The 20,598-nt window shown below is 42.3% G+C and overlaps 1 protein-coding gene across 4 annotated transcripts in view; it reads right to left on the minus strand.

Annotated features, from left to right (window-relative positions):
- The window catches only part of LOC135495832 (endothelin-converting enzyme homolog), a 30,109-nt gene that overhangs the window by 2,602 nt on the left and 6,909 nt on the right, over window positions 1–20,598 (minus strand). The window contains exons 1-13 of one of the 4 annotated variants that reach the window (XM_064784806.1): window positions 10,935–11,958; window positions 8,438–8,637; window positions 8,057–8,187; window positions 6,320–6,493; window positions 5,041–5,106; window positions 4,654–4,778; window positions 2,624–2,751; window positions 2,102–2,274; window positions 1,453–1,551; window positions 1,215–1,292; window positions 890–1,008; window positions 569–624; window positions 66–117 (exon numbers count right to left, since the gene is read on the minus strand). In XM_064784806.1, coding sequence (XP_064640876.1) covers window positions 66–117; window positions 569–624; window positions 890–1,008; window positions 1,215–1,292; window positions 1,453–1,551; window positions 2,102–2,274; window positions 2,624–2,751; window positions 4,654–4,778; window positions 5,041–5,106; window positions 6,320–6,493; window positions 8,057–8,187; window positions 8,438–8,637; window positions 10,935–11,209 — 1,676 coding nt within the window. In that variant the 5' untranslated portion in view covers window positions 11,210–11,958. Of the gene's footprint in view, window positions 1–65; window positions 118–568; window positions 625–889; window positions 1,009–1,214; window positions 1,293–1,452; window positions 1,552–2,101; window positions 2,275–2,623; window positions 2,752–4,653; window positions 4,779–5,040; window positions 5,107–6,319; window positions 6,494–8,056; window positions 8,188–8,437; window positions 8,638–10,934; window positions 11,959–20,598 lie in introns of those variants that run through there. The other 3 variants (XM_064784807.1, XM_064784808.1, XM_064784809.1) reach the window with 3 other exon arrangements.

A 20,598-nucleotide genomic window follows, 5' to 3' on the forward strand; every position in this document is an offset into this window, starting at 1 on the left:
CTATGGAGACCGAATCTACAAGCTAACACACAAACAGATCTCAGAGATAGGAGTATTTGTCTTACGCCGGGGAATACTTGTTGTAGTAAGGTTCAAACATGGTAGCCGCCAATATCCCTGAAACGAAGCGGAACAAGTTGCAGGGCCTTTGTAGTGTGTATTACTTCATGGGTGCGTATATATAGGCGGGTATCTAGATATAAGCTGAGCTATCCCCGTCTATTTCACGAAACATGGCTCTCAGTTGGTAATCTTACACAGCAAATGCAGCTGTCGAACAAAATGTTATGTGAAACTGATAAATCCGAAGTATCTAAAATACTTTTCCAACCCATTTTGGTATTTTTTTGGAGTGCAATGTCATTTTCTCTTAAGATGACTAAAAGTACCGTCCAGTACTACTATCTTGAAGAAACGAGAGGTGCTTGGAAGTTGCCTGCAGCACAACCAATCACTTTGAGTTGGATGGATAAAGCTAGGCGAAGGGATCTAGAGCCCAGACCCGGAGGAGACAAGTGCATTTTATATGGAGTAAAGGCCTACAGATTGACGGGAAGTGATGACTTACATATTGTTCCATCATTCACAAAGTTATAGGCATTGGCCTCTAATGCATTTGGCAATCTGAAGAAAAAGGTACATTATCGAGAGATAAGATATTGCTGGAAGTTGGATCAACATTGTTTCAAAGAGAGGTCCATCTTTGAAGTCAATGGCACAGAAATCATTTATGTGAATATTCTAAGGACGTTTCTTATGATATAATTACTAACAACTATCGTCGGTTGAACCACGGTTCCGTATAGTATCAGCAAGAAAGCGGTATATGTCACATTTAGTACACAATGAATAGTAAACTAGCATTAAGGAACCCAAGTGGACGACTTACGTAATGAAGAACCTCCATTCCCTTGAAGGATTGGCCAAAGCCTTCGCTTCCACTGACCTTGCGAACACCTTGGCATTGATGCAGTTCTCCAAGTACGTCGATTTATCATTGATCTTAAGCTGAAAAGGTGACATCAGGCTGATAACTAAGCAGCTTACTGGCCTGGCCACAGTCATACAGTACGACCAAGACGTAATTGTTGTCCTTTTCCTGGCAAAGCAGAGCATGTTCGGTTGCTCTACTCGGATCGCAGTTACATTTTACATGTAGCAACTAAAGCAAAACTGTCACGTACGCTTATCTCATTCTTTGGGTGATGACTTACGTGTTCATAAAATATATCTAACTTTTTATCGACACGAATCCACTTTGGCCCACCAAGTACAAATAGCTTGTTGTCGATCTGAAAGAAAACGAAGAAAAGATGTTTTTTACAGGTACCTTAATTAAAGTGTCTGTCTATATAAAGACTGAAACGTATTACTCAACAGATCTATGTTTTTCAGAACATTGATCTTTGTCAGTCCAGGGATTATTCGGGAGGTTGTCCTGTCGCTATTTACCCGTTTCCTAATGATGTCCTTTGTTTTCTCCTGAAGCCATGGTAACGAATTCATCCGGCGGAGTAAGGCGTCTTCAATGCTTTGTTGCATGTTTTGTAACTAGAAAAACGAAGTAGGAGTGATACTTTATGTGGCTTTACTGCGCTGTCTTGTTGTGGCCAATAAGCCAAATTTATTGCATTACTGAGAAAAAGACAGCGTGGATCGTTCGAGGAGATATGGAGTTACGACCTTTAAATGGCTTTATACCATCAGTTGTGTCTGATGGCGAAAAGAAACTTCCTCAAAGGCGAGATGCTTACCAGGATGAAGGTGAATTCGCGCTCTTTTTGCACTGAGTCTGTACATTGGCTGTATCACACTTCACACATACATGAATTAGCGAAGCAACTGCACTCTTAGAAATAAAGCTTTTTGATGTTCTGAATCATCTTTTATGGTTTCTCAGCCAACATGAATAGGCAGCGAAATGAAAGGCCCTTACAGATTTGTCAGAATCACAATAGCCATAAGGTGTTTTTTTTATTTTATCGAAAAACCTTCTACGTCTTTAAAAGCTTTAAACCTTTATTTCTAAGAGTGTAGGGAACCTTAGAGATCATGTTTATAGCTTGGAGATAAACTTGAGAAGCTACCAGATAACACCCACTTCTATATCACCAATTGTTGACTCTACAGTATTTTTATCGAGCTGGGCAAGGAGGGCCAGCGCCATGTCCCTATTGACGTGTTCCTGTAGACAATGGCTCCAGTCACGATCTGTGCTATAGGTGAACTTCGTGCAGTCCTTGTAACGGTAACTGTACCTCCCATTACTGTTACCTGAAGAGAGAGTCGAGAAGTAATGGAGGCTTCATCTTCTTAGCCTTCGATTTTCTATTTTGGCTGTGCTACAGAACCAGGCTTGTAGAGGCAATACACGAGGAGTGTACTATTGGTAAACAAGCAAGCCATGTCCCTCGTCCGTCAGAAAGTTGACAAGGCAACAATATTTCTTTCTTGGAAAATATAGATCTTTCGCCCGGGATAAAATATGACTTAGTTTTGTTGTTCACTATGGTTCCGTTGAGTAAGTATTAAGTTAGCTGAGGATCTCTCCCTGTAATCGTTCTGGTCTTATTGCAAGTCGAAATGGGTATGTCGTGCAAATGAAAGATACGGATGTTCTTACAATGTGAGAACTGCTTCTGAATCCCATACGAATCTTTAGTCATGGTGAGATAGGCTTCTTGTATCGCTCTGGGCATGACGGAAATATGGTCACAGATGAAGTTGAATACGAGATAATCTCGAAATACTCTGAAAAAGTAAAACAGGCCTTTTAAAGTAGAATGACAATATGTGAGCAAACACGTGATTTTGGCCCAAATCTAAAAAAACCCACATTGCCCGTTCACCGGGAATTCCCAACATTATAATCCCCAGTCGTCTTTTCACCCCGGAACGAGGTGTATTAAACAGAAGGTGCTTCAGCATACAATTGAATCATAGCGATGAATCACGCAACCTACAATACGAGAAGCACTGGTTCATGTCCAGCTTTTGTGTGGAGGTGATCGCTCGCTATTTGATTGGTTGACAGCCTATAGGTGCTGACGTAACATACCATGCATTCAATGTCAGTCCCTGGCTGTTAGGCAAGGTAAAAACATGGTTTGTGTGACCTCTCCTGTGTATACACATAGATTTGCGAATTTTGCACGGTACTTTGGTCTGATTTTCTGGTGACTCTTAGTGATATATTGAACATAACAGATTCTTCCTGTGAATTTAAATGATATAAATTATTAGGCATGTTGTAGTGCTCTTGGGTAGGTATAGTTTTTTGTTATGTTAAAAGACATGTGAGATTGGTGTATGAAACAGCGTGTGTGACGGTGCTCTGAGACTTATTCTCAGGTGATCGTGTGTCAAGCCAGGGTAGCTGCTGGCTGGTCTATACATTACATGTGGAAATATTGTGTACCGGTACGAATGTGTGATTGTTCATAGTATGGTATCTATTCGGACCTGTTGTGTTCGAAGATTAATCGTGGATCGCTTACTGTTCAATAAGCATTGGGCGTTATGCGTGCACTCGTCTCAGGTGATGTAATACATAATAAATTGAAAATATTTAAATTAAAGTGAGTTGAAATTCATTCTATCACACCAGTAGCATTGGAATGGCAGGTTCCAAGTGATCAAACGTGCATGTAGTTGCAGCATAATATGTTACAAAGGTCCATTCCAGCCAAGGTGTATTGATTGGCCCGACAATCCATGTGATACCCAGCAGAATTGAATATTATCTGTTTAGCGGGGTTTCAACTCCATCATAAACATTTCACTTCTTCTCGATAAATCACATTCTCATTGGCTCTAGGGGGTCATTAACACAACGCAACAATAGCAACAATCGTATTGATGCTGATGTCCATTAAATATAAATCATGCGGAAAAGATGATAAGAAGAGAGAGTGGCGATTAGGGTAAATAGCTGTTGGTCGTTGGAGGGAACGTGTAGAGGAATACATGTAAGCCTCATTCTGCAACTCTGGCGATAAATTGAAGGCAATGAGTGGGTCGTTGTGTAGAGGAATGTTTCGTACTGGGGAATGTCTTTGCGCCAGATACAGGTATTCGGATATCGCTGATATAGTTCACGATTTAAAATAAATCCTCTTTAGACTACAGACGGATGGTTCTTCCGACGGGGTGTATTGAGATACTAATACCAGTACAGCGTATAGTTTATTCTAAGGGAAACTGCTGTCAGCGTAATGAAATAGCTATGCCATTGGCATTCTGACACAGTCAATGAGATACCCGAACACTACTAAATGTTGACCGTTCCCGTCATCAATGATACCACCATTGATCGTCACTTAACTTGCTTGGAATAAGATTGATCCGGTTCATAGATCAAGGATCTCGACGGCGACATGAACCGAATACTTGAACTACATGTATTCAAGAATAATTGTCTCGGCTCATCTTCTGTGAGCTTCTCGGGTTGATTTTGCACTTAGGATCAGAATGATACCACACATTCAAAGTTATACTAATACATATACGCATGTACTTACTTTAGATAAAACTCACCAATACTTGCTTTAAAGAATACTCAGCAATAATAACTTAAAGGAATACTTAGCAATACCTGTTTTGAAGGATACTCGGCATTACTTTAATACTCAAAGCATACGTAGCAATACTTACTTTAAAGAATATTTAGCAGTTAAGTGGAACCATTGGTTAAGAATGGAAATATCATAGGGTGTCGTACTGAAATTAGTCCATCGGTTTATGTCGAAGGCGCTTTTTAGAGGCTCCCACCAGTCGACCTGAAAGATAATAGCAATGAATCCACATGGATGACGGCAAGGCAGCTGCCCTCGTTTTCAGCTTTTATAAAACTTTTAACGATTTTTCGACCAATACGAATATGTACCCCTGAGTGGTATTTTCAGCAAAATAAAAACCTCTCAAAGGATTTTCATTTTCTATGTTAACTTTTAAATGATTTTTTCGGCCAACAAAAGATGCCCCATGAGAGGTTTCTCTATAGGTTTTTGAGATTCTGAACAAAAACGAATCATACTTTACCTGTTGTGGAAGTAGACGAAACAGTTCTACAATGCCATATGTTGTTACATTGGTAGAGCCTGTTCCCTGAAAACACATCGGGAATTACAGAAAGTTATCTTACAGATACCGTGCAACATTTTCGGTGGCACCTTTTCGGGAGACTACTACATGTACTATTATTCTCGTCATCGTTGTGGATAAACAATCACGTCAACTCTCCGATTTTTCTCCAATACAGACTGAGTGGACGATAATCTTGTTTTGTTGATTGCATTGAGACATTGGTTCACCGGATGCCAGGATAAATCACAAATTAATAGCCTTGTTATACGATAACGTGATTGATTGATGCCAGAGTGATTGTGTTATTCGGTTGGATGGTTGGTCCGATGGGAAATTGACAGGACTTCAGGAACCAAAAGTCGTTCTCATCCGGGAAGCAGGAGTGGCATGAAGAAGGAGGGGGAGGAGAGGTAGAAGAAGATCTAATTACCAACAGCAATCCCTTCCATCTTATCAGACGAAAGCATTGAAATATAGCCTGACCCCTAGTATATTCTTAAAGCATGTTTTGGGTGTGGGTGTGGGGTGAAAACGGGGTAAGAGTGATCAAGGCTTTCCGCATCCGACAATGTCCACGTCCAAGTCAGAATAATTCTAAGGCGATGCAATGATAAAGGTTTCTGGGGTTACGATGTAAACAAAGCACTTGATGTGCCAGGAAGTGTATAAACTAACATCTACTTGTGAAGCAAACGATAGAAACTAGTTCTTGCCACTCAGTGCCCAGGTTATGCTGTAAGAAATAGCTCCACCGGATAAAGGGGCCTTATTAGTAACCGACTACTCTAACAAAATAGTCCAAGCCGATACATTTCCCCAACATTTAACTGCTTCCACTTGTATATGTACTTCTTACACTTCTAACAAAGGAGTTCCTTATCCAGATCACAAAGGATTGCCAAAGTATTCCATTAGGAAATTATCTGGACGGCCATCCCACTTATTTCCTTTGCAATCCAGCTTAGTTTCATGACTGCTGATCTGGGCACTATCAAGAACTTATTACAGATACATGTAAACGTATTTGTAATGTACTCTTGATATTGAGTATATCGGGTGAGCCATAACTTTGTTCTCTTATTTTAATCGCCAAGTTGATGAGACGTCGCATTGCAACTCCTACCAATGGGCTACCAACCTAGGGCGATTTGAATGAACTGGTGCCCCCACTGCAGGCTGCAACATACATTACATGTCTATTTGGTCAAGAAACGGTTATCAAAGATTCCGTTACCTTTGCAGTACACATATCAAGACAGAGACTTCCAATCCCCTTGACAAGTGCCTCAAAGTCCGCCGCGCCTTGCATGCCTAAGAAGTTTGTGATGGACGCCATGAATGGTTTCAGGTTGTTAATGTGCTCCTCTGGGTGCTTGAAGTAGCAACAGACTTGAGGGTGTCGTTTTATCTGGAAGAGAAGGATGGGAGATCACTTAATTCGCCTCTTTTATGTCCTGTAGTAGAATGGCTGGGATAGTATCGTATCGATATAGCTCTCCGTGATTTAGAGGGAGAACTCGGGTGTAGGATTTAGGTGACCATGAGGAAAACGCACCGCCTCCATGTGCCTCCTCATGCAGCAACACACTAAATACTGATCACTAATAACGATTTCCGCAAGTGTTGTAAGGTGGTTTTGGACATGTCTAGGAAATTCTACAGTTACATTCAGTTTTGGTGAGATCTTCGTTGCAGTCTGAAATCAGTGTGTACTTGAGTTTGTAAAGTTCGGGTTCAGGGGTTTTCAAGATAAAAATGACATTGATATTAATGATTCTTTTTGGTTCGATTCCCTGCTCCTTAACCGATATCTAAGGACGCAGCGCATGAACAGCATTTGAAGGAGCACTTTCTTCGGTCTTTCTGCTTTTACTCGAAATCTCATCTCAGCGGCAACCATCACCACAAGGAAACCTCAAGTTGATTTGTTAAGTACAATCCCTACCGATATTTGGTGCAATGGCATATCGGTCTCGTGTTCTGCCAATAAAAACTGCTTTGCTTCCATGACAGGATTGCTTCAAGTGTCAGGTCCGGGTTCACTTTGCTGAAACCACTCCTGATGGTTCTAGCATGTTGAAAGTGGCAGTGTGTAGAATATAGTTCATCCTATGACGGAGGCTGTTTATTTTTTGTTATGTGCATGACATTGGTTCTACATCTTCTCAAAAAACAAGGCGGGGAGAGGGGTTGTAAAATGAATATTTGGTTATATCAAAATGTCTTAAGTCCGAAGAAACCTAACATTATTTCGCCAAAATCTGACAAAGTATTATCAATAACAGTGAAATACTGGAAAATCTACTCATGAGATGGAAAGCTGCTAGTTTTTAGTAAATTTCTCTTTCTTGGTGCTTGTGCTGGCTGATTGACGGTGACATTTCCTTCCAGTCGTCTCCTGATTAAAGTCCACCGTGTTACTTCGTGCGGTCGTAATCCAGCGATTCTACATCACCCCATAAACAACCATTCGCCTGGCACACCATGCGTTAACTTCTCTGTGGTCTGTGTCAACCTTTTTAATTGCTCATTCCCTTCATCAAAGATAAGCTTTTGCTCTGGAAATAACACTGGCGTGTTTCACCATCATGTTACTCTCGCTTGCCTCGATGTTTGTTCTCGCCCAAGGTCATGGTCAGATACAGAAATACCACGTCGATGTTATGACAAGATCTGCCCAGGGTCATTGCTTTTGCGGACATGGAAGCATTTGCAAGCGGTCAATTATCGCCTTGTCACGCAGGTAACGATATTGCTTTGGAAAAAAATATTCCTCGAACCGTATGGTAAGAGTGCATGTAACTGGTTTTGGAATCGTAATTGCTCTTTTTGGATCTGATACGATGTGATAACTTAAGATCACATGGTGTGAATCGCATTATGCCACTGACCAAGAACACTTGCTTGCATGATATTTTAAAACAATATTGGATTCTGACAACTTATCAGAACGGTCTTCGATTTTACTCACATCTACAGATAACTTTCCATTGGCGTCAGTGCGGAGGTTGAGCTCGACAAATGCGTCTGATGCCAGTGTAATCTGGGAGGAGGTGATGGCGGAGGTCAGGTTGAAGGTTAGGGGCACCCATTCGGTAAGACCTGGAAGGAGCGAATGCCAATATTGAGGGAGATGTGGATCGAGTATGATAAAGACTGTTACGCTCATAGTCCCCATCTTTAACCTGACTGTATACCTATCGATTACACGAAAATCCGCTACGAAATTGTGAAGTCGTTTAAAAGGAAATCATCTCCGGATGATATACACCATAGCTGTGCTGGAATAATCATGAATCTGAGAAGCATCTTATCAGCACTTTTAGTAGGAATTTGGTCTTTGGTGACTTACTGAAATGGGTAAGGTTTCTTTCCCAGCCTCCTATCTGGTGTATGAGTCTTCTCAGCACCAATGCATCTTGTTTTGGTGGTGAATACTCCATACATGACTTGTAGTAGGCCTTGAGCTTCCTTTCAGCAGAGTGTGTGTAGTTCCGTTTCACGGGCTGTTCCAGCACTCTCCTGGCTTGTTCCTTCTTGTCATAATACAACCTAGACATAGAAGTATGAAAATAGTAAAATACGATTGCAAACGTATCTTTTAACTTCTCTTCTTGGCAACGACTCGTCGTGCAGTATCATAATATGTTGGGTTAAACCAGAAGGGAAGCCGCTGGCAACCAATAAGTTGACTTCAGGGACCCGGTTAATCTCGTTGATGACTTTGTGATGCAGCTTAAGAGCAAGAGCGGTAAAGATGCGCGCTCACGATCATCGATGAGCGGAAAACAGCAATCAAGTCATTAATCAAATTACGTACAGTAAGAAAGAACTCAAACGACAATGCTTCTCACCAGGAAAGTGCTGGGTTAACAAAAATGTCGCAGTGGATCTCTGTGAGGCATCGTTTGTTGAAATATCTTGGTGGATTAAGTACGAAGGAAATCTAATGGCAATGAATTACTTGACTTGTATTGGGAAACATGCTTCTGTTAATGATGTAGCTAGGGCTGGTGGTGATGGAAGCGACAGCCAATTTGAGCAGAGGTTTTACCGATCGGGTTCCAGGCCTTCATAACATCCCGATTTCGCGATGTGACCGAGAGGCTTAAAAGCCCTTACAGATGTCTAGCGACGTTCACCCTGGTTCGTTAAATCGTCTACCCTTTCCCATACCGTGAATTGCACGACGTATTAAACCAGAGAATGATGTGGATTTGAAGCCCACTTACAGCTGATTGGATTGAAATGGAAAACCGGTTGACAGGCGACGACGAATTCGAGTAGGTGTCGAATGTCACTGTCGGTGAAACCTGAGACCAACTGTCATCGATTCATCAAACTCGAACTCTTGACAAAATAATCCACGTTAATGAATATTTCATTAAAGGAATTGTCGCCAGATTTTGTTCAACGGCATGTGCATGCAATCGTTTCATTAGAATCTTTCGCTGACAATTGTCGCGCAGTCGTTGACATGAACAATTTGATTTCCCAAACCGTGGCCTTGTACCAATTTAATGGAGTGGGGTGGGGTTAGGGTGCTCAATTTGCAGCCAACAATCGAATCACTTTTAGTTGCACCAAGTGATGTATTGGTAGCTCGTCAAGCTAGGATCCTCGACCGGCGAGTTGTCGATCACCAATTCGGTTGACCGTCCCCCCGTCCCCCCACCAAATACAAGGAAATCCTCCCTGATTGAACTACGACATGGAGAAATGACTGTGTAGCTAGAGAAGTTTGGAGTTTCACGAAAATAGCTCGATTATGTCACCTGAAGCAAAGAAGTTATAGAACGAACTTCCTTGCCTGAAGTCGCCATTAACAAGTACTGCACAAGCAATCACCGTAATGGAATCAAGGGTTTCTTCCATGGCTCGCTTCGAGCAGAAACAATACTATTACACTGTCATAACAGTAATCAGGTGATTGGAGCTGAAGTCAGGAATCCGTCCTAAGAGCTTGATGCAATAGTGAAGATGGGAGCACACAGATAGGTAACTCTCTACGATAGAATGTTGCAGGGGGCGTTTAAATCCGTTATAAGTAGAGAATCAAACTTAGGGGAGAGGGAACGTCTTTGGGTATTAGCTCGGCAACGATCTGCTTTAAAAAGCACCTTTTCAAGTCGTACTAAGGAGAATGGTGCCCAGCTCATGCGGACACAATCAAAAGCATTATCGAAAGCCATATTCAATGAATGTCATGTCGAAAGAGAGACTTCCAACCTCATTTCGGATTGACTGCCGACAGTGATAACATCCGCAAGCTGTATATATGTCATTTACGTATGAATACCTTCAAATATATTCCATGATGGCTGATTCCATTGGGAGACAACACTCCGCAGAATCAATGACCTTCCGCCCATTTTCATTCCTTGAATATTGATGGCCACCTTTGTTGGGAACTCATGTGTACTGTCAGATACCATCACTGTTCTCTCGCCATAATATCGTATACACTGAAACTTCAATGATGAGACATACCTTTCACGCGATATACTGTACCGACTGTACCGACGCCATTTAGTCGATTGAGCGGAAAATAGTGTCGACACCGCTGAAGCTGAAGCTGAAACTGAAGCTTTTGTTGTGCATCCGCACAGCGTAACTGTTGGACGAGTTTTCTCTAATGACTACCACACACATCCACAAGGGTTCCCCCACAGGCAGATCGGCTCCTGAAAGGCCACGCATCAGTGCAGTGAAACTGTCGTAAATTTTCGCGCCCCTTACTTTTTGTGATTACTGAATAAAATGCAAACAAGAAACGCCTGCAAACGTTCGGCGATTGAACAAAAAACAGCCAGTTTCTTCTAATGCAACATGATAACGAAACTACTTACTTGTTATAGGGTATCCAATGGACCCACCCATATGGCGCTGGGTTAGCCCTCAGCCAATTCCCGCACGCAAACTGATAGAAATCCTCGCAAGGTTTAGCACTAGGATCCAGGCTTTCCAGTATAATGGCAGCATCCTTTAGACAACGCGGAGTCAGGCACAACCTTGGCTTAGACCTCTGTTCATGCATGAAGATACCCAACATAATAACACAGAGAATTCCAAGGCAGAGTCCGAATGCGACAAGAAACACTATGACTCTTCCAGCAGTCTTCATGACGAGAGATGTCCAGTGTCACGTGTGAAACTCGTTGAATGAAAGCCTTTTTTGAAACCATAGACCTCTTACATGTAACAATTGCGCTTCAAAGCAGTGAGGATATCTATAGAATCATCATTTATTTTGTCATCAGCGCGACGATGAAGTAGTAAAGCGGAATGAAGTATCACGTCCACCCCCAACTGTACATTAATTCTAATTACTCCATAATCGTTTTAGCAGTGGAATTGTTTCCTTGCGGATAGACGCTAATCTCGATGATGTAGTGGGCTTTCTGCGAACTCGACGAATAATAACAAATGCATCACGTATGTACATGTAGGAAGAAGATCAAAATATGATTTTCTGTTGTCGCAAGTTGTTAGTTAGATCATAGTGTCTCGTCATGCAGGTCAAGTGTATCTTGATCACGCTCATCAGAATGTCACTGCCAAACAGAACAGAACTATCCGAATGGTGTAACCCAGCCGCCAGGTAGTCGGCGTCTTGTCACGTGTGTGTCACCAGCATCTGCAATCCCTACGAATTAATCCCGGAGAATGTGTACGCAATTGATCAGTTGTTTTTTTGAAAGCGCTCTTCGTGTGGGTTTCTCATAGCATACCAATGTTGTGCTTTCATCGCAGCAATATAAAACTTCCTCAGATTTTATGAGCATTATGAAGAGCAGTCCGGTGATGTGCGCTTGCGTCTCCAAGATCAATGTTCATGAGATAGGAATTGCCAACATTCCACTCATCGACGAACTCCCATGCAAACGATGAAGAGGAGATATTGGTGCTGAACGCTGAGGAAATGCCGTCGCATGTGATGTTGTGACAGTTTTGCTTCGATAATTTCCGTCGTTATAGCATGATGATGAGCAATGATACCGCAGGTGAGGGCAGGGATTAATTCTGCCTGTCATGATGTTAAATTGAAGAGAACTCCTTTGAAAGTCGACATGCTCTCAAATGACGATGTGTGCTGAATGACATGAAACGAAAGCCGTCTTATAAAGCAGCTTCGTTCCTAAGAAGAAGACCGATTGCTTCTTTAGAAGAATTCGGGTGGCTCCTTTAGAAGAGAGCGGGTTGCTTTCTTTGGGAGAAAGCGGGATGCCCCTTTAGAAGAAAGCGAATAACTTCTTCAGGAGAAGGCGGGTTGCTTCTATAAGTTGAATAGTTTATAAAAACTAATAACCGTGAGGATTAACCTTTCCAACATAATCCTTTTACAACTGCGTCTGGTAGAATAAAAGCAAAGTGTTAACCTTAGAACAAGGCAATTGTCGACTCAGTCGTCATGACAACAACATCTGTCATTAGATTAAAAAGACCTGCGGTCAAGTAATTGACTTCTCAAAGGTCTACGCAGACAATGGTAATCAAATATGAAATATATTTCATTGAGGAGCCAGCCTTATTGCTATCAGGGATAGGTCTCTGAGGAAGCAGAATTGTTTCCTAAGGAAAAAGCAGTTTGTTTCTTCAGGACAATAAGTTGTCTCGGAAAAGGTATGGCTTCCTCCTGAGAAGCGCAGTCTGATTCTTTAGACGGAAAATCAGGTATCATCTCCAGGAATAGCAAACTGCTTCCCTAGGAAGATGCAAATTACATCACCAGGGAAAAGGAATTGCTTCCTAATGAGTGGCGTATTTCTTTTTCGGGAAGCCATACGCGCTTTTTCAAAAGCGTTGGTAGTTTCCTCAGCATATGAAGGTCGAATGTTCGAGTCTTTCCGATGCGGCCGGTTGGTTAGCCGCCAGCTAGTTGAATGTAGGGTACAGACTGTCTTCCTGCCAGGCACTTGGCATGAGAGATAGGAATTTGGTAGTAAGGAGTGTCTCATAAGCCAGAGCTTTAGGGGCGACATTATAATGAGCAAACATTATGCTCTTGTGCAAGGGCGATCGCAAAATTCAGATGCCGAGAGATTCCTTCAGGTTGTAACCAGTTTATCATAGATGGAGATGATATCGCTTCGCTGATCAATGATGAAAGTAGGCAAGGAACGGGTTCGCTTCAAGCGGGCAACGCTTTTCTGCAGGTTGCACGCTTTTCTTCGAATAATGTTTGTGGACTGGCAAAACTTCAAGGAATCTCGGTTTTACGAAGCAGAGGGGATCCTACATGTAAGACCGACGTTCGTTTTAAGGCAGTTTTGATATGTATACGATATTGCATGATGGTAACTCTATTTTGGTCACAACAGGCCCATTATTTATCGAAGTACGTGGAGTGGCATGCCCCCCCCCCCGCACCAATATACTAGGTGACGGAGCCCATCCAGCATCGACCCTACAGGCATTGTACGCCTCTGCCCTACTTATTCACGTAGAAAGACAACGATAGGTAAGAGTTGCTGATTTTCTACGCCAAAACTTACAATTATTCCGTTCGTGTATAGGAACCAGTAATATGAATACCGAGGAAGACAAGCTATTCCGAGTTCTTCACCGAAACACGATATGAAATGTAGCGTCTTGTCATGAAATTGATATATGTAAGTAAACCTGGCGACTCCGAAATAATATTGACTTTAAAAACGATATGTTTGTTTAACGATCTGTTGTTTGCTTTCGCCAGAAATCCACCTCGATATATCTATCCGTGAAGGTTTTCTGCTGAGATTCACTTCCGTATACTTAATTAGAGTCTTTGCTTGAGAGCAAAACGTGTTCTCTATTCATGTAACTCAAAGAAACTAAAAAAAATTAAAATCCGATCAGCATATTTTCGAACGTCTTTCCTTGGTTTAATCATATTAATCGATATGCATGAAGCTCCACAGAAAAGATTATGCCAATCGATTGAGTAGGAACATTGACCCTGTCAAACAGCTTTCATGGCGATCGACACGCCTTGAACCGGCAAGGGCAAGGAAACGTATTGGTGTATGTTTTGCGCTAACCAGCCATAAATTGGCGTCATATTCATAACCTTGTCTGTCTGCCATCATGTAACAAACGATTATTTTTTAGAGGAAGTACACGTACTCGGAAACAAGTGCCAGCAAGTCCCCGGGGTAAGTGGCCCAATTGATCCATTTCTCTCGGCTGCTGGGGCAAACCTGTGGGAACTATTTCAGCGCGAGTTCAGCTTCTGCTTGACAGACGGCAGCGCTTGCACATTGTTCTGGCTGATGCGAAGGAAATTACAATCACGGCCAAAAGTGCTGTTGTATAAAGTAACAGGTTTTTCGACATTTTTCGACAATTACTCTTCCTTAATTCTTTCTCACAGGTTCATGAGCTGCAACAAGAGGACTCTCTTTAAATGAGCGTAGTCTGAAGACGATTTTAAACGTTGATGGTCAAGATGACAATCATTGTGGGTCTTAATCTGTTTATGATCAAACTGTCGTATGGAATATACTTCGCCTGATGTCGATTTGTTTCACGTGTTCTTCTCGTTTCTAAACGAGTTTGTTTTGCAGCATGGTGCACTGTGCTTAGCACTAATTAACTGTCATTAATAAACATGTGCGAACGATTGAGAACGCTGCACAAAACACTAATATCATGATTGTGAAAGCTACATTTAACCCTCGAGGTTGAAGCTCGAAGCTTAATCAAGCCCGTAGCTAGCTATGTTGGTCTCGATCAGTTTGCATAGCGGTAAAAATCGGCATGAAAAACACATTTTTGTGACCTTTGAAAAACGTCCCCCCGCCACCTCTCGCCATGGCCCTGTCTTCGAGAGGTGTTCCACCAATTTTGCTTTTAAAAATTAACGAACAAAGCCTACAAAAACTCCCGACCATCAAGGTCAAGCTAGGGTTGCTTGCAAATACCACATTTATTCTCTCTGATCTCTGCTTCCACATGTGTGCATGATGCATACGGGTGTTCAGTAGGCTGAGCATCCCGGCTGATAGCGGCTTCCACAGTGTGAATCCAACTGTAAAAATAGCCCTACTTCTGATCAGGATGATTCGTGCATCACTTGGCGACAAATTGATCTCAGGCCGCGGTATTTCTGCCCCCTGACCCAAGCAAGAGTAACTCCACCTGCCTCCAGTCTACCTGGCCGCTACCTTGGATAGCATCTCGATAAGGAGGAGGCCCACACAACCTTGCTGATTGCAGATAGTTGTGTTCCGCCAAACTAATTATATCGAAAAAATCTTGTTAAAGAACTTGTTCTTAAAAAACTTATTCTGGATAGAAGGACACCCCTGGCCTTTGGCCTAACTGCACCCGCCTCAAAAATCAAGAAATTCAGTCAACTGCTGCTTGAATTGGCCAGGCAAATGATTGCTGAATCAAAATGTCAACGTCAGGTTTCCCTGGCCGCCGGCGTATTGACCCTGGCGACCCCTAGCGCCGCCTAGGGCAACTTGTCACTTCCAGCGAGAAGTCCAGCTTTCCTGGAGTTTCTAAACAAAAAGCGACTGCAGCGCCACTGTGCAGAGGTTGCCATCTTGTTACAATTGTTTGTTTGTTTCCTCATTGTCACTGATCTCCAAGGCGCCCATCCATGAATCAACAAACACATAACCTGGTTTAACACAATCATAAATAAATAATAATCAATTTTACGAGCTATTTCATGGCTCATTGGTACCAAACGAATCACAACACAAGGTGTTTTTCTACGATATGCTACAAAAACATTTTTCTTTCATAATCACACCAAGGAATTTCGCGGTGAAAATGTGAGTTTTGATTTATTCGTGTTGATGTAAGTGTAACAACTAAAGCGGCGAACACGTGTCTTAAAAACACTTTCTTGTTACAATGAATTGGCTGAATTGGCTTGTCGGGCGTTGAGAAATGGCCAGCAAGGTATCGAACCAACTCAATTTGTTTCACATCAAACAGGCAGTTAAAAAATCGCGTGGCTGTCCCGTAATCCTTTTTGAAAGTTGGTTCATGTTAAAAATGCCAGCCGTAACAACGAATGGGATGCCTTTGCCATGCAGCGACCACCGCTGGACGCTTCCGGCTGCCGCTGCAAAAAGGGAAAATCAAAATGATGTGACTGCAGATAGACATTTTGCATCTGCCTTGTTGCTGAAGTTGGGTAAGGCGGTTAATCCTTTCCACCTCTTGCTGTCATCATTATCAAGCATTTAAACCACACAGTGCCGGCGATGAGCCAGCGTTCACAGCCGGTGTGGATCTGCCCATCAGCTGTCTGGTGCATACATGTGTACATATTGCAGAATTTCTTTTTCTCACTTCCACTGATTTTCAAGGTGCACTAATAGTTTGCGTCAGCTCTTGTAAGCAATCGCGCGTTAAGACGGTAAAACACACCGAATAACCCCGGGGCTAGTATACCATCAGCACTTACAGTCAATTTGATCGTTTGAAGGAGATATCTCACGAAATATCCTCAGCTCGTTCTTTTTCTTCTTCGTACTCTAAGGTGCTACCAGAGCTGACCAACACATCTTTCCTAAATACACTGATTGACAAACAACTTTGTGAGTGTATTTTAGAAACGATACAAAGACCTGCTGTGGGAGGACGTGTTTCTTATAATTGTTGTTCGTCTTGTCTAACATAATGGCTGTATTTAGCGGGGTGCAGGGCGGGGGCAACTGCTCCCCAGAAGTTTCAGAAAAACAATTTTTTTCTGCAGATTTAGCCCCTTTCGCAGAAGAAAGTTAAATACGGGCTTGGACATCTTCCAGAAATGTTACCGGTTCTTTTGAAGGACTGCAGATAAAAAATGTGGTTGTCAGGAGCCATAAAAACGTTACACCATTAGTGTGTTGCCTCTACTTTCATCGTCAGCTCAGTTCCTTGTTTACACTCAAGTCAACTTATGCCCATATCTCCGGAGGTTGCTGGGTGTTTAGGAGGTGATTGAGCAGTAACGTGAGCCGGCGTCTGAAACATAAGAAATTGGCTATGAGTGATGCATTTCCACAGCCGGCGAGAGATGTGCACCTGTATCGCCTTCTCAGCTCGGTCAAAGAATCTGTCGTCCAAACAGCTTTCGATTTCTTCTGATTTAGAAGTTCCTTGTCCTTTTAAGTAGGTCAGACTGACCTACTGGCTGTTTTGCCCACGTCAGCAAACTAAGGATTATATCCATCTTGGCTTAATTCTCCCATTCCCTCCCTATAAATAACGAAAACAGACTGATATCGGGCATCACCAAGAATGAGCCAACAGAAGTAAAGTTCTGACACTTTTTCCCCTTTTAGGCTTTATTGAACGCTTTGACATTTTCTGGTGACTTTTTGAAATTAGTTCCGTTCATCATGAAGCCCAAGATTGTAACTTACTAACACAGCGTCAACGAGTACGCATGCGCAATCTAGCCCAATAAAATAGGCTTGGATGGATACTAGCATCTCATCGCACACATATTCCGATATTAAATGTCTTATTTCCTCCAACAAAAGCGTCGGATATCGAATATAAGACGGAAACAATTCCCAGAAAGTGCATATTAAATTCCTCGAGCATTCCCAGCCAAATGGTGAAAATGCCTGCGCAGCCGGTGAAGACCACACAGCACGAGGCTGAGCGTAACAATGCATTTCTACCTAGCCTGCAGCCAAGTCTTCTTCTTGCAATGGTTAGAGCCTAAAGTTGAAAGCAACGTTGTAATGAAGGGATCAAATATGTACACTGACGGTCATCGGGTTTTGTATCGTTTTCTAAAATCGTCGGTACGTTTGGTGTAATGACTGTACGTAGATTTTCATCAATGATATTCCTGATTCGACAATCTCTCAAACAATTTATGTTAAAATGCGAATTTATTTTAAGGCCGGGCTCAACAAACTGGTGTTCTGGATAGGAGTTTCGAAACAAGAGGCTACTATTAAAAGTTGAATTCAGCCAAGTCTTCACCAAAAATCATATCCCTCCATTGCTTGTGTCGTGTCATGATGATGAACTGATCGTGATCATCACACGCAATAACCCGCCACATCTCCTGATCTCCATACTAAACGGTCACCAAAAGAATACGCTGCTTATTGATTCTGACATCATTCTATATTACCTCTGATGGCCACTTCCTCCAATATGAATACCGCTGATACAACGGCAAGAAATCGCATTCCACAATTTCCGCCACGCCTTTGAATCTCCAGCCAGGGACAGTTTCACCGCTTATGCCATTTTAAGTTCCAATTTCCTCACGATCACTCCAAGTTACGCGACGACGCGGAGGAAATTGTCTACCATCACGACTCACCGGTGTATTCATACGCGGCGGCCATCTTGGCAATAACTTGAGATCTCGCCTTGTTTTGTTACTCCCGCTGCGACGTCATGATGATTGGCATAACGTTGGATTTCGCCTCTATCGATTAATTTACAATTTCTATAGTGGCACATGGAGAAACAGTTAGTTAAGTCAGACGACAGACACTGATCACCGGCGGTTTTGCAATCACTTAGTCATGTGGTCCAATATCCCTGCGTTTATTGAGAGATTCAGGATCCCTGTTAGGTTGCTTCCGGTTCTGAACAAAGATGGCTACGGCCAGGGAATTAAGTGATTTGCCTTCGTCATGCGGTAATGGGAATCCCTTTGATTTCGCCACTAACCGGTTATTCCGCTCACGTCTTGATTGAAATTCTTTTAAAACAGTTCTTTCGTTCCCCGGCGCAAGAAGGGTGTCCAGTGCGGTCCTCCGTTCAGCGTTTATGGAGTTGAGAGATCCGGCAACTGAGAAAACAACAATACGGCGACTGCAGGGGACAACAATGGTCATTGAATTGATGATGTCTTGCTTTCATTGCCACACTCGAGCAGCAAGATTAACCTCACCTTTAATGAACAGGAGACAAAAGAAACCTGAGTGGAAGACTAAAGCACATGCTGCTTTGATAGACGAATAACACATGATATCTTTCTTTTATGATATACAAGTTATTCCTTTCAATTTCTCTGCTAGACAATTCAATATTGAAAATTGCAAAATGCCAATCATCGCTTTCTGAAATGCTGTTTTAGTTTTGAGAGTCCGCCACAGGAATGAAAACGATGATGAAGAAGTACTCATCACGTTTTTATCTATTTTTAGTAGAACAGGAAATTGGGTCTATGTTCTATTGAAACGTTTATTAAAAAATTGAGTCGACTTCTATCAAAACTTTTATCAACTGCTCCTGATTATTCCGATATGACCCGTTATAAGAAAAGACTGGTGAGTATACATTAGATCCATTTATCGACTGGTCCTCTGACATCTGGTCGGCCGAGATTGTAGATGCACCACATCATTCGTCATGGTATTACTGTATAATCGTGCAATAATTGTAAGTCCCCTTGCTTCAAATAGCAAGTCAACTCAGAGGAGAATCAATTGAACTCCTAACGTGGAAATAATCAGTACAAATCTCTGAAACAATCTCCCTTAAGAAGAGGGTACAGCTCCCAATCAGTACAGATGCCCTGCAATTGTTTTCATTTCTTGCTGGCGTCTTAAGCGTTGCCGAACCATTGACGAGATAAGACGCTGGGTCGACGTGTGCCGGGAATTTCACCAGAGTCTCCATTGTTCAAACCCATCTTCGCATTCAACGAGTATTTTCACCGCTGAAAGGGCACGCTGATATCGTTGTTTTGATTTGTTTTTGCTTGTGCTCTATAATTTCAGATAACTGCCTCAGTGGAGCAGCGGTTGGGAGAGTGGGGTTATCTTGAACGGGTAGCCCTCGGCGGGCGTTTACAATGAACCCACTAAGGAGTCGGGAAATGGTGATCGCTTTCTGATGAAGTTGTTGCACTCCGTGACCAATTCAATTTTGTTGATGACTTTAAGGCACTCAAAATAATGCCGAAGAGGAACAAACTGTCCGTTCTTGTCACTATTGCAGCCCGACAGACACTAAATCACTTGACCACTGACCTAGAAACAAATGCATAATTTGTCCGTGCAGTGGTTATAGAAATACGCTACGAGTTCCAGTATGATTTTCACTTTAGACCACACCATGTTCAGCGTCAACTTCCGTTCGTTCACTTGCTTTGAGCGAAATGTTCTGTGATTCCTATGGAAAGTACAAGAGACGATAACTATGCTTAAAAGTATCATGCCGCCAGCGTTCGGAGTTGAGATGACCACGTGTTTTTCCCCATGTACAACAAATCTATACGTGCAATGGTAACTCTCATCATCTTCTTCAGTTAAAACCTATTTCGAAGTTTGGTGTTGAACAATTAAAACAACAATGATTAATTTTCCAACTGAAAACATCATAACCGATATAAAGTATTTCCTTTGAAAGATCGATCGATTTTGAATGAAAGACAACGGTTTGTGCACGTAATATTGTTATTATGAGGGTCGTCTGCGAACCGATTCATGGAGATATATCGACGGATAAGAGGCAATACTTTATTCAGCGCAGGCCACCGTGACATGCGCACAAACCACCCCGGATGTCTGCACGTTTTCTCCCGACGCAGCCATGCATCTCGCTTCA

This window comes from Lineus longissimus, chromosome 11 (assembly GCF_910592395.1).
Source record: "Lineus longissimus chromosome 11, tnLinLong1.2, whole genome shotgun sequence".
Lineage (NCBI taxonomy): Eukaryota > Metazoa > Nemertea > Pilidiophora > Heteronemertea > Lineidae > Lineus > Lineus longissimus.